The following is a 14,110-nucleotide window of genomic DNA, read 5'->3' on the forward strand; positions in this document are numbered from 1 at the left end:
TGCTTTTGTCAATTTTGAATGGTTTTCAGACGATGGAAAAAAAAATTCGCGAATTTTTCTTTATTCTTTAGGCGTTACAAATAGATAGCTGTTGTCTTTTTTTTTCTCAGCAGCAGTAAGCTATATCTTCCAATAGCCCAAGTTTCGTCCAATTAGGGATAATTTGGTCGTTATAAAAGCAAAGGATGAAGACAAAAATCAATCAACTGTTGCTTGAAGACACTGCATCTCCGAGCGGAGAATTTACGGTTTCTTGGACATCAGATCATTTTCAGAGCTAGAAGTAAAACATACACGTTGTAGACGTCAGTCCTATAAGAAAGCCTCCCATTACACTCCAAATATAGAACCTAGTTTTATGGGTCTGAACAGTAAGCACACATCATCGCCTAGGGTAGGCTTAATGTCCAGATTTAGAAAGTGGACTCTTTGATACTGGAGCTTCGCAACCAGATAATGACGAAATCCCGATCCATGGCTATATTTCAGACATGGAATGTTCTGATGCTCCTTCTTCTGTCTATTTTGAGCCAGTGTTGGTTTTGATACATAACAGACATACGTAACAGAACACAGAGTAAGATCTGTCAGGAATAATACCTACCATGTCCCCATGTATGTTAATGTTAAGGGGCTTCTGGGAAGGGTCAATGGCTAATTACTAGTAGTACATGTACATGAAAAACAAATCCTCAGGACATTCTTATATATCAGGGGGAATGACGGAGTTCCCTTCTTTACATGCGTTTAAGAGCCTTTTTTCAAATCGAAGACGTTCTAAGATTTCGACCCATTGTCAATTTTTTTTAAATTTAAACTAAGTATGAGTATCAGTAGTATGTTTTATATTTATCACATGTAATGTAAAGAGATTGCGTGTAGGTGCATCATGTTAGAGAACTGCCTTTCATTATGTGTTGTTCATCGTAAAAAAATGATTCACTACCTACACATAGATGTATGCTTGTATTTCAATTTTTATAACTAATAACATATTTATAATTAAAGCAATTATAATTACGAAGCGGAATTATGAACCAAACTGCTAGTTCAAAGAAATATAGAGTGAAGGCACTGACAATAAATATAAAATGTAGAACCGTTTGAAGAGATTGGTTTGAACACTTTGAAGTGTTCAACGTTAACTGTACGCAGAAATATATATGGTTGTGTATATTGAGCTCTAAAAATAGCTATTCTGCAGGTGAATCAGAAATCCATGAGGAATGTGAAAAACAACTATGATTAGCTCGGCTATTTTTAAAAGAAAAAGTACATGCAATCTTTGAAACAAGAGAGTTCAAATAAATAAAGATTCTTCTGATGAGTTATTCAGAGTTTTCCAATATCGTCATAGCAGAGTCTTCTATATTTTATTTATTTTTTCTGTGGGTGTAAAATATTCAAATATTCTGAATCCTTACAGATATTTGAAACTTTCGGTAACAACAAATACATATAACTTGCTTGATGTGCTATTGGGGTTTAAGTTTTCTTTTAATGAACTTTCGTTGTTCATAACATTAAAAATGGACAAATAAAGTCCGTACTGAGACTGTTTTGGTTGAAAGAACGAATTACAACAAAACATAACTTTATTAAATAAGTTGAAAGAAAGACGACTTAGCAGCGTGCAGCCAATTCAGATGGACGCCATTTTCTGTTTCTTGCTTACTCATCCTTGTCGTCTTCATTCATTTCAGATCATGACTTGGAAGATTTGGAAATGCAGGTTGTTCGTTATAAACCGGAAGGTCTGGATGTCCTGTGCCGGAAGTCAAAGTTCACCCGGAAGGAGCTACAAATTATGTATAGAGGCTTTAAACAGGTAGAATGTATTTGTGGGATTCCATAGATGTCGTCATTTCGTCGTGTCGCCAACACGCACTGTAAATCTTTCTATATATACATCCTGCTTATGAATGTTCAAAATATATTGTTTATAGATTCATTTACGCTGGCATTAATTTAAGCTGAATGTTAATTAATATACGTGATATATTTTTATGTCAATTAAATGTTTATGAATATGAAATATACAGTAATGTATCGTACACCGTGCAGTGATGATGATGGCTTTTTAAAAAAATCTAAATAATTTTTTTATTTCACTTGTTGTGGAAAGATCTTTAATTTTTATGGAATGCCTGGGATACGTGAAACACGTATTTTATGATGTAACAGACGTTTTCAGTAGTAACTGAAAATGCAAGCAAATTCAGCATAGGTATCCTCAGATTGTCTGCTAATGAACTAGAGGGGGTAGCTTGTTCTCAGTGTTGTAAGTTCAGACGGAAAGTCTGCTGTTTGCATGCAAGAACCAATTCCGTTCCTTGTCCATTGAATGTTTCAAATACCACTGATTCTAGTAGATTTGTGTGTGCTATCATGTGAGTGGTGTGTTTTTTTATCCTAGCATGGGCTTCAAAGAGCTTTCACTGCACCTAACTATCGCTCACACTTAATGACAGGAATTGAATTCAACTTTGAAGTTTTCAAAAAATAAATTACAGGAAGCAGGTTCTTGAGTTTAGGACACTTGCGCGTCAAATCAATAATGCAACCACTGCGTCTACTTCAGCGAAACGCTTGCTAGACGTAGTAAATTATACAGTGAAAAAGAATGCTAATTTTGCCACAGTAACGAATCCCTTCCGCGCCAAAAAAGACATTCTATTATTACGTGTGGTAATTAGAGAGTCCAAAAACACAGCTGCTTATGTTCTTAAATGGAAGTAAGAAAAGCCATAAGTTAATTTTGTGCCTACTTCGTATATGGAGTGCTAGAATCGATCGCTAATATGCGAGGAAGTGTAACAGGTGTTCCTTTCTCCCCCAGATTCGTCTACTTTCTTGAAAGTTCACTCATATCATATTTTTATAACATATAAATATGGAAATAAGCATAAACTTTTTTGTTGTTATAATGATTGTCTTATCGAATATATTCTAGAAATATAAAAGTAATTTATAAGTTTTTAGAATTGTGTCTTTAAAAATCAGACAATTTGTATCATTTCTTGAACGTCTTTTACATGGTACTAGTTGGGCCTCCATTTTTGGAGCAATTTTACTAGTACATGTATATGAAATGATATTAAAAATTAATTTCATTTCTTCGTGTCTTCCTATATGGCTTTCTGAATTTTAATTTACATATCATGGATCAAACTTTCATGATTTGCCTTGTTCTGCGCGAAGCCAATTTGCATCCGACATTTGATGTTGTAAGATTACTTCGAATGATTGGAAATTCCAATCGAAATTCAGTTAATGTTGATTTTTTAATCTCTACTTCACTAGCGGAGAAATGAAACAGGCACAGTCCTGTTGAAATTCTCAGTACAATCTTATTTCCATTGATCCTAAAGCATCAAATTCAAAATCGTAAATGAAAGCCCAGTTGTAAGATTACATCTTAAAATCATCATTGTCACGTTATTTCTAACGTAAAATAAAACAAACTCCCAATTGCAAGCTTGTATCATTTGAACTTTGTTGCCTGAAAAATTATAGCAATTATTCATGATTTTGCTCCAAACGTTCTCCCCTGCTATTTTGCTTATTAATTTAGTTTTCATTGTGATCGATTGAATGTGATTTCACGTTATTCCGTGAGGTCTCAGCTCGATGTAGACCCGAATTAAATGGCCTCTCATTCTGACAAATTTACAAGTCGGAGGATCTCCGAGCGATTTCTTCGTGTTAAATTGGAAGCAAGAACAGAGAGATGATACGACCTCTCTTACTCCAGAGATCTGCACTTGTGTGAATGTTTACAAGAAATTATTTAGATTGATCCCAGCAATGAATGTATTAACTTGTACTTGTAGTGCAGAAGTTAACGTTTTCTGTGGAGTTTCCTTTTTTTTTTATATTGTTCACGCTTTTTTAATGAAACGCTTTAGACAGTACAAGGAAAAGACATTTTCAATTTATGCTACAAGTACATTATTGGTATAGCTATTTTAAACGAATAATGATTGCGTTGCAAAACCATAGAAACAGGTATAAAGTAAAGTACATTTTTTTATTTGGTTTTTATTGAACATTTGAAACAAAATAGCGCGTGAATAACATTATGTTTTCAAACTTTATTTTTGTATGTAGTTGAATAGATACTTGTGGTGTGCGTGTGGCTGAAACTAGTTTTGATTTGCTACTAACGTTTTAATAAGTACATGTATTTGCATCTATCTGTTACATAAGTGTCGATGTTGTCATATGTAAGTTTGTTTCAAAGACAGCTCCTTTCTCTACAGGAATGTCCTACCGGCATCGTGAATGAAGAAACGTTCAAGGAGATCTATGCACAATTCTTTCCACAGGGCGGTAAGGATATTACTGACTAAAAACTGCCGTTGATGTTTTACCATTAGAGTTATTAATTTAATTCTACACCTGTCACAAACCCATAAACTGTGTATAAACGATACGTGAATATTCTTATTATTTTATGGATGATAAATACTGTAACATTCTTTTTACATATATCTTTTTTATAATTATAAATTTGTTGTACTATTGATATCTTAAAATTACTATCTACAGTGCCTGCACAATGCAAAGTGATACTTTTAAAAAAATATATAAAATAGCTTACCATGATCATAAAACCAGACTAAAATGGAACATGCTATATTTTGCTAGTCAAGATTAAAAGATATCTAAAATACAAGTATCGCTTTGATGGCTTTAAATTATTTTTAAAAAAAAGAATGAACATCCAAATATTTTCGTATATTTGACTGAAACAGTTTGCCGAAAATGATAGAAGTTTCTATGAAACTTTTTCTCCCATTCTAGACTCTAGCGCCTACGCTCATTATGTGTTCAACACTTTCGACCATGATCGGAATGGATCTCTGAGTTTCGAGGTAAGTTTGATATTTTGTTTTGAATTGTATTAGTTCATATATAATGTGACTAGATGTGAACTACATTTATACTTTGTTTTGTTGGTTTTGTGATATTTCATACAGTAGATACCTCAAAGGTATAGAGTAATTCGTAATAACAATAATAAGGCAAGATATCATACAATAAAATTAGATCGTGTATACAAAGCACATCTTTTAGCTAAGCGCAAAATAATCCTTCAGTTACTTTCATTACTTTGATTCTTTATTGCCTTTTTTAGAGTAGTTTTCTAAATGCACGTTTCAATGATCTTTTAGAAGTATTTTTTATTAATGTAACGGAATTTATGGAAATTAATAATTCATCGACGAAAAAACCAACATCATTTGACAGCATTTTAGAGTAATAGCGCAAATAAATGAACCCATTTTGAGACAACAAGCTGAGTCAGTTAGCGAGCGTTGATAGGTTCTCGTCATGGAACTTTGCATGTTAATGAGTCTTATGTTTTTGTGTAGGTAATTTTAATGCAAGGTTTCTATTGATTCAAAATGCTTCGTGCTTGGCATGCAGAAGACATAAAGCAATCATGATATAAAAAGATGAGCTTGGTATCTAAATTACTTTTTTTCCGTATTCGAAATTAATACTTTGCTCTCGAAAGTTGATACTTATGTTGCGTGAACTAGATTTGCAGCAGGTTCCGCCATGTTTCCGTCTGTTAAATTATGACTGAGATACAGTTTTTTACCTGGTTTCCAACTCAGTTACCCGGTCACGAAACCCAAAGATTACACAGAATGACTGATCGAACACGCCTAGCCTTATAAAACAAAGCCCAGTAAACAACACAGCCAAAATCAGTTTTTGATGGAAGATTTAAATATCGATCTGGGATTAGATGCCATTACGAAGAACTCAGAGAGAAGATTATCCATAGAAAAAGTCGAAACTTCATTTTCTGCAAGAAATAAATGTGATTAATTCTAGTATTTTCCCAGGGTTTCAGATCCAAAACCCTCTTATCAAAGCGTTACCGTAAAGCACCTTAATCACAAGTAGAAATATCTCCCTGCGGCAATCAACGACGGCAATTATATTTGAATAAAGCATATCAAATATGCCTTATTTACTTGTTCTTCGTCCATTTGGGTCCCGGATAAATCATTTATTATGTCACCATGTGAATAGCTCGCTATTACCAGTGGATTAGACACCGGTATAAATGTTCTTTAACATATTGCACATAGACTTTACAACAAAAGACGGTCCAAAACCTTCCGAGTTGTTTCCGCTGATTTCTAGAGCTGTTAACTACAAAAATCAATAACAATGGATTGGAAAAGTATTTTTTCACATAATGGGGAGACAGATCCAGCGAAAAAATGTACTGGAATGGGAGGAGAGACTATCAGATATCTGGCAATGTCTGAGAATCCCCTTTTACCATGTAGACTTTGGTGATGACAAGCAGATAGAATAGTACTAATTAAATCTGCGTCGTTTCTGGACCGGGCCTACATTTTGCTTTGTATAGGCTATTGAATTTTCTAGGCCTTGGCTTACTTGGCTAAGATTAGCAGGAAGCAAGCTCGCTGCCTGGCAGGTTTCGTGGCGTAACTAGATCTGGTAGAAATCCCGTTTGCTTCAGGAGACCATCGGTCTGTTATTGCTTTTGTCACCAATTATCCCCAGATTTTCGAATATCAATCGAATGTCAATATAATTACGCCAAGTTAATGAGTCTGGGTCCGTGTTTTATTATGTTTGCGTTTGGTGCATCAGACGCTACACAAAATCAAAACAATATGTCAGATCCGTCAAACGTCAATTCAAAGAGAGTCTATCTAAATTTTCCTTTGCAAGAAGAAATAGACTTTTGTGGCCGTTTTTAAACTAAAAGAATGGAAATTTGTGCTTTAATTTGTATATTAGATAACGTCTCTGGTTAGAAATCTAAGCGTTCATTGTTAAACTCGCTTGAAAATTATTGTATTGTTACATTATTGAAATATTACAATTATCATGCACTTTCCATTGACCGTTTGCTCATAGTCAAACAAGACCTCAGTTACTTCGATTTCAATATCAAGAATACTAATCGAATGTATCTCTTAATGTTTTTACAGGAGTTCGTGATGGGCTTATCAGTATTATCCAGAGGAACTCTCCAGGAGAGACTGCAGTGGGCTTTCAATTTGTACGACATCAATGGCGACGGCTTCATCACCAAGGACGAGATGACGGACATTGTGTCGGCCATCTACGAGATGATGGGCCGATTCTCCGAACCGATGGTCGACGAAAACACCACCAAAGAACACGTGGAAAGAGTATTTCACGTGAGTTCTATTCAATTTTTGTGTACACAAAACACTGCTTAGTGCTACGGGGTACAAAACAATTTTATCTAATTTAATATTATGCAGTGTCAATATACATGTATATTCTTTGTTTTATCGAAATAGAAATCGTGTATATTATAATTTTTTATATGAATGAAATTTAGACAAGAATGTGGATGGTCAATTAAATAATTATTTTGTTTTTCAAATTACCAATTTCTACGTACATTATTTCCCCACTCCCACACATTGTTGCTTTTTTCTCTCTGTAATCTGATCCCAGCGATTCAGATGGAACTTCCGATTATCCTTCTGCCGGTGACAGGAAGTAATGCCAATGACCGAGTGTTACATTAGCTCCCGGCACTCAGGACATTAATTCTCCCGCTGAGCTGTGTTGATGATATGCTTATTTTGTAGAAAATGGATATCAATCGTGACGGCGTGATTACGTTTGACGAGTTTATGGAGACGTGTCGTAGGGTATGTATATAGAAAGGCTTGTATATACTAGTATAAATAACATCGTGTAAAGCGAACACGCTGCTACAGTGAATGGTAGTGTGTTGTATCGTCCCAGAGCTTGTATAGTAAAAATAACATCGTGTTAAGCGAACACGCTGCTACAGTGAATGGTAGTATGTTGTATCTTCCCAGAGCTTGTATAGTAAAAATAACATCGTGTTAAGCGAACACGGTGCTACAGTGAATGGTAGAGTGTTGTATCATCCCGGAATTCTTCCGTCGATGTTGGTAACACTGTACATTATTTAATGGGTTGTAAGAGACAGAGAACACATGAGGGCAAGGGAATGATTGCGGGGGTCTGTGTAGAGAGACGGGGAAGTAATGAGGGTTTCAGTGACAGGTTATTTCTTGTTGACGGGGAATACCACGAATAAATCGACGGAATGTATACGGCAATCGTGGATAAAAAGGTTTTTGGAAAGGGAATCAAATTAAGATTTTTTGATTGATAAGATGAGGAAAACACATCTACAAAGGGTTGTCAGTCAATTTGTTACGACTCCGACAACGAATATATCTGCAAATAGCAAGATAAAGATGATCATGCGGCACTCCTCTGCATCATCATGCGGCGGTCCTCTGCATCATCATCATACATGTAAATTCACACCGCAACCCTTTTTAAATATTAAAAGTATTTTTCCTCGAATTTACAATATGTGCGGCTCATGTTCAGAATAACAACTTGCATTCCCTGTATCAAATGAAAAAAAAAATGCGTGACAATCAAATCACAGAAATAAATTATTAATACTTTATACTATGGGGTTTTTTTTTAAACAAGCTATGTATATATGATTTAGAATTTTTAAATTCTGCTTTTCTATAATGGTTATCGAAAAACTGGTTTATAGTGGGGTTTTATTAATGGTCTCAAGAGGCGAAAGTGCTTTTCCAATTTCCGGATTGATCTATAGATGTACATATAGATAAAGGTATGGAATTGACTCGCGATATCCATTCCTGTTTAATATCCGTTTTTTCTATAAATATTTAAAGTATGGAATTGACTCGCGATATCCATTCCTGTTTAATATCCGTTTTTTCTATAAATATTTAAAGAAGTGAGATTTTCAAATTTCCCTAAATTCAAATTAAAACCCATGACGTTCTTGGTATAAGCCAACCCAATCCCGCGAGATGTATACAATATATACATACATGTATATGCTGTATCGTGTAAAAATAAACGGATTTTGTTTCAGCGAAGTCCCTTTTCAGCCCCCCCCCCCCTCCCCCCGTCTTTTCTCTGCAGTGTACAAAAAAGTAACCAATGGATCTAACAAAGATTTAAGATAAGATTTAAAATCTCATTAATAATAATTATAGAGTCCTTTCGACCGAGAAAGAATTAGATTCATGGCTAGATAGAGAGACTATCGGAAGCGCTGCCTGATGATGCCAGCAACACTTAGAACCTCAAGGATCGATATCACTGCTTTGATTGTGATAAATACCACCAAGGCGCGAGTATTTTGTCACTGGAAACTCCTTATTGATGTTTAATCTTTTTTGACTTCCTTTTCTTGCCTTTCGTGGAATACAAGGGATCTGAAAACGATCTCGATCTCTCTCTCTTCTCTCTCTCTCTCATATTGTTTTTTTTAAATGGAGGTTGAATTTTGAAATATAAAAATATGAATGCGAGATTAAATATCTCTGGTCGCCGCTATTGCGGTCTCTAATTGCTTCCTAACTCATCTTAGCATCTCCAGTGCTTGCTACAACTTCATTTCGACGCAATCAATATTCAAGAGACAGCCGTTTATCTTAGGTTTATCAAATATGTAATGCAATGAATCAAATACCTACCTAATTCAAAATGGCACCAAAATCTAGTAAAACAGTTATGTGATTTTATATGTTCAACTTTTTTATAACAATCCTTTTGTGTACGTTTAGCCAGCCTAACTTCGATCAAGAATCAAAATACCTGAACCATTTCATTTTTTGTCTTTTTTTTTCATTTTAGGACGAAAACATAACAAAAGGAATGGCAATTTTTGATACAGTCCTTTAACAGCGAATATGTCAAAACTGAAACCAAAGGTCCGTGGGTTGTTGTTTTCTTGCCAAAGTGTGCGACATGAGATGACACATATTGACGTAAGTTTGGGGACACACGGGTGACCAGACTGCGGTGGAGACATTGCCAAAAATAAACTCTAACCTTTCCAAATCAAGACCAATCAATGTTTGTCCGAGATGTGAACTTCCGGTTCAATTTACCGGACCTGGATATGACGTCAATGCCTTCTGTATGTTGAGATCTCATTCTCCTCCCGTTTTATGCGAGATGAACACTTCGATCTCCTAAAATTAACCAATGGCGAAGTGCAGAATCAGATGTATCTGTTTAAACCCTCATTTAGATTAAAATATCAAAAGTTATTAATATTGTAAATATTTTATTGACCTGTATATTGTTCTGTGTAATGTGACATCATGTTATTTGATAAGAGTTGACCCATGCGAAATAGAATGTAGTAGAATTTGTGCGTATATGTATACAAGATGAATTCAGAGAGTGACATGACAAACCGAACCACCAGTAAATTCATCTGCATGAGAATCTGACTTCATGATTTCAAGTACGTGTACGTTTGAATATTTAAAAAGTTGTTTTACCCATAGGCTATGATAAATTGATAAATATAATAAATGAATATAATCCTGCCTATAATAAACTTGGGAAAATCAAAATATTTTCAAAAACGATTGTACTTTGGAGACAAAAAAAAAACAATTAGTATGCGTGCTAATTCGTGTTGAGGTGTGAACTGTTATTCAAGCATAATCATTTTGATTTACAGGGTTTCAAAAGTTGATTAAGTGTTATTTCGATATGTGCAGTGTTTTGTGTGATAAAAGCGGTTTAAAACTGCAGCATTAAATTAATCTATTTGTTATGGTTGATTCAGATTGATGTTTTAGCTTATTTGTTTTTAAATAAAATCTGTTTGTTTGATGTACATGTAAGGGTACCCAAGACACACGCTTTAGGGCCTAATTAAATGTGAATTGTGCATCAAGTTTAAAAAGATACAAAATCTATCTGATATAAATTATGATATCTTGACTGGCTGTGAAATTATGTTAACAACATCAAGACACTGATCGATTGCAGGTCATGACCTTGATCTTTAATTTGAAGGTCATATAAACTTATCTAGAATTTAAAAAAAAAACCTGCAAACCTGAATTATCCTCGTCTGAATTATAAGTTGTTAGAAATGATGACGTTATCATATCTGTGATTCTCACTAGACATTCCCAACCTCCGCCTTGATGTAAGCTGACCCATGACCCTAACTTATTGACCTTTCACCTCTGTAGTGTTGATGTCATTTAATCCCCGTTTCAGATTTATTAATGGATGTCCCACGTTTCAATATATATTATACTTCATCATGTCAATGTTCTTTTTTAAATTCTCGAGAATTGTTGCCAATAAAAGTTACACAAAAATATCACAGTACACATCTCTTGTTTATTTTTTTCTTGAATTGTGAGACAAAAATTTATTGACTGATGGATGTCTAATTCACCGTGAAACTATGTCAATGTTCCGGTATGCAAGTATGCACATCTAATTCAATAAATGTATTTGTCGCTTTAATAAAAGTATGGAGAGAAAAAAAATACCAAAATAAAAAGAGCAAGTAACAGCGCAGTTGGATAAAAATTAGCCAAAGTGCTTTGAATCTTGCACAGCGAGCGGCGAATTCATACAATATTGATGATGTCGCACTTGAGGGTGTTTCATTCACAATGGTTGGTGTGCACAACACAGTGAGGTGGCTAGTGGTAATTGCTACCGATGATACGGCGTGTGGCAGACGACAGCTTGATGGTGACAGAGTTATATATATCTCATCTTTGCACGGAGAAAAATACTTCGCACGTTTTCACTGAAATAATAAGACCGAGTCACAAAAAGATTGACTATAATTGTTGTTTGGCGTATCGTTCTGTGCAACACATATTCATTCCATACGATACAATAATTAGATTATTCAAACCGCGGCTTGCGGCTAGATATAGGATTCAAGCTCAAAACTCGGTTTGCAACAAAGTCTGCGCAGGTTATCAATTAAATTGCTATTTGATTAAATATAAATATTATAACATGTATCTTGCAGAGAGTAAAGTTGAGACATATATTCATGTTAATATTCAATGCAATATTTTTGATATTCGTCTTTCGTTTAATTTACTTAAAATAATTACTGTGATGCTGAAGTGTATACTGGAAAATTGTTTATGGTAGGTAATGATATTCCAGAAGTTGCAAACACTTTTGAAGGTTCTAGATGTTTTTACTGGGTGTTGCCTTATATTTCTTCATGAGAAGTAAGATTCATGAAAATCAAAGGTACCAACGTTTATATATCATGTGGTTGAAACTGGTCTAAGTCGCAAAACACTCACAATTAAATTAAAGAATACACAAAGCATTCATAAATAAACACAATAAAATCCATCCGCGTTGTTAAATGGCCGAGAACTCCCAGCTAGGATCCAAAGTTTTTTTTTTCACTCTTAACAGTTGGGAACTTTTTCATTTCAATAAAAGATTCCAGAATAGAATTAAATTGAACAAAATCGCCACAAGAAATATCTAATTTCAAGATTCGAAAAATTGAATGATTGTATTATTACAACTGGGGTTTCAATAAAATCCGTTGGTAGTTTAAAGAATAAGAAAATTTAATATTAGTATTCGGTTTCAATTATACGTAACGTTGGCAGTAGTCCTACTGATAAGAACTTCGATTGACAATTATAGATCGACTCAACAACGAAATCCTCGGCACCAATAAAAATCCAGAAATTGAATTTCTAATTTCGAACATCAAAAAGACAAGAGGCCCATGGGCCACATCGCTCACATATTTGTAAATAATTGCACATTTTTTCATAAAATACACTCTGAATTCGGGTGAGGAAAGGGTACACAGTTAACAAAAATTAATCTACAATATGTATATTTGTCATGATGCTAGCATAATAATATCACAAACTATAGAATTGCATATTATAAGAAAATTAAAGATTTTTAAAGATGTTGACAGGTATCTGTATAGCTTTATTCTTATGAATTGGGCATTTTCCCCCCTGGTATCCACTTATTGATCCATGGTTTATGATTTCAACAAATTTGAACAACTTGAATCAGAATATATGTATAGTAATGTAATTAATTGATATTTACTTATATTTCTTGGTACATGTAGAACGTTGCACCCTTTTGATGGCCCTTTTATTGTTTCGCCAGTCCCGTTTTAAGGATGACGTTTACTCAGAATGAAAAAAAAATCCACTGATGATAATGAAAAACCATCTATTGTGTGTTATAGACCTTTGCTTGTATTGTTTTTTTTCACTTTCAGAAAAGTAGGTCAATGACCTACTTTTTGAGTTAATGGCCATTGAATATTTATTGAAAGTTCAAGAAAAATCCCATAAAATTTTACACTACGTTTGAGATTTTCTTAATTATAAAAATATTACAAATAATTAAACACTTTAAAAAATAAGATACAGTTAACGAATTGTAGTGGCACTAAATAAGTACACAACATTAAGATTTCAGCATCAATTTTTAAAAATAATTCAGTCCGAATTTCCTCTATCAGTTTTCAAATCCCTACCCATTTTTGATTCAATTTTACAAAAAATTGAATGATGATAATACAAAAACATTTATGATATTGAACTACTTATATTGACCTTATTCTGTTGGCATAAAATTTATATGAGGTCAATGATCAAAATTTTGAGATATGATGCCTTTTATCGTTTTTAAGCATTTTTCAATATCATTATTATTCGTGCCATAAGATTATTCTAATGAATAAGTGAGGTAAAACCAACGGAAAATATGCAACATTACGTAGACTTAAATATAAAATCCTAACTTTTAATATTAGACTACTGTCAAAATTTTTTTAGCAGAAAACAAAATTTGCAAAATTTAGTCCGAATTTCCTCTGTTTGGCTAAAAGTCAATTTTTGTTTGAGCATAACTCCATAATAAAGTAAAACTATTGAATGTTTTGTCAATAATAATCCATTTCATAAATACTTTTTGTATTTAGAACAAATTTTACTCATTACATTGAACTTTTAAACAATCGGAATTTGAGAACTCAAACCCTGAGTAAATAACACCCTTAATTATTAAATAGAGTCACCCTGTGTTGTTCAGTTAGGGTCGGTAAATAGAAATCAAACTTAGCATCCGAAGAATTGAAACCCGTTCCTTCAACACCGGTACCTGAAGTAATGTATTCCTCAACAATTGTAGACTGTGCGGATCTAACATCAAGTCACTGACCTGCCTTATAAAATGTGCTACTGTGTATCTCATCCAC

At 33.9% G+C, this 14,110-nt stretch overlaps 1 protein-coding gene across 14 annotated transcripts in view; it reads left to right on the forward strand.

The window, feature by feature from the left end:
* LOC128182546 (Kv channel-interacting protein 4-like) overlaps positions 1–11,211 on the forward strand; it is a 116,467-nt gene extending 105,256 nt beyond the window's left edge. For 9 of the 14 annotated variants that reach the window (XM_052851250.1, XM_052851247.1, XM_052851253.1 and 6 more), the window contains 6 exons: positions 1,704–1,831; positions 4,263–4,332; positions 4,807–4,877; positions 6,990–7,202; positions 7,626–7,688; positions 9,706–11,211. In XM_052851250.1, coding sequence (XP_052707210.1) covers positions 1,704–1,831; positions 4,263–4,332; positions 4,807–4,877; positions 6,990–7,202; positions 7,626–7,688; positions 9,706–9,753 — 593 coding nt within the window. In that variant the 3' untranslated portion in view covers positions 9,754–11,211. The remainder of the gene's footprint in view (positions 1–1,703; positions 1,832–4,262; positions 4,333–4,806; positions 4,878–6,989; positions 7,203–7,625; positions 7,689–9,705) is intronic. The other 5 variants (XM_052851249.1, XM_052851246.1, XM_052851255.1 and 2 more) reach the window with 1 other exon arrangement.
* The last annotated feature ends 2,899 nt before the right edge of the window (positions 11,212–14,110 follow it).

The sequence above is a fragment of the Crassostrea angulata genome, chromosome 4, assembly GCF_025612915.1.
Source record: "Crassostrea angulata isolate pt1a10 chromosome 4, ASM2561291v2, whole genome shotgun sequence".
Taxonomy (NCBI): Eukaryota; Metazoa; Mollusca; class Bivalvia; order Ostreida; family Ostreidae; genus Magallana; species Magallana angulata.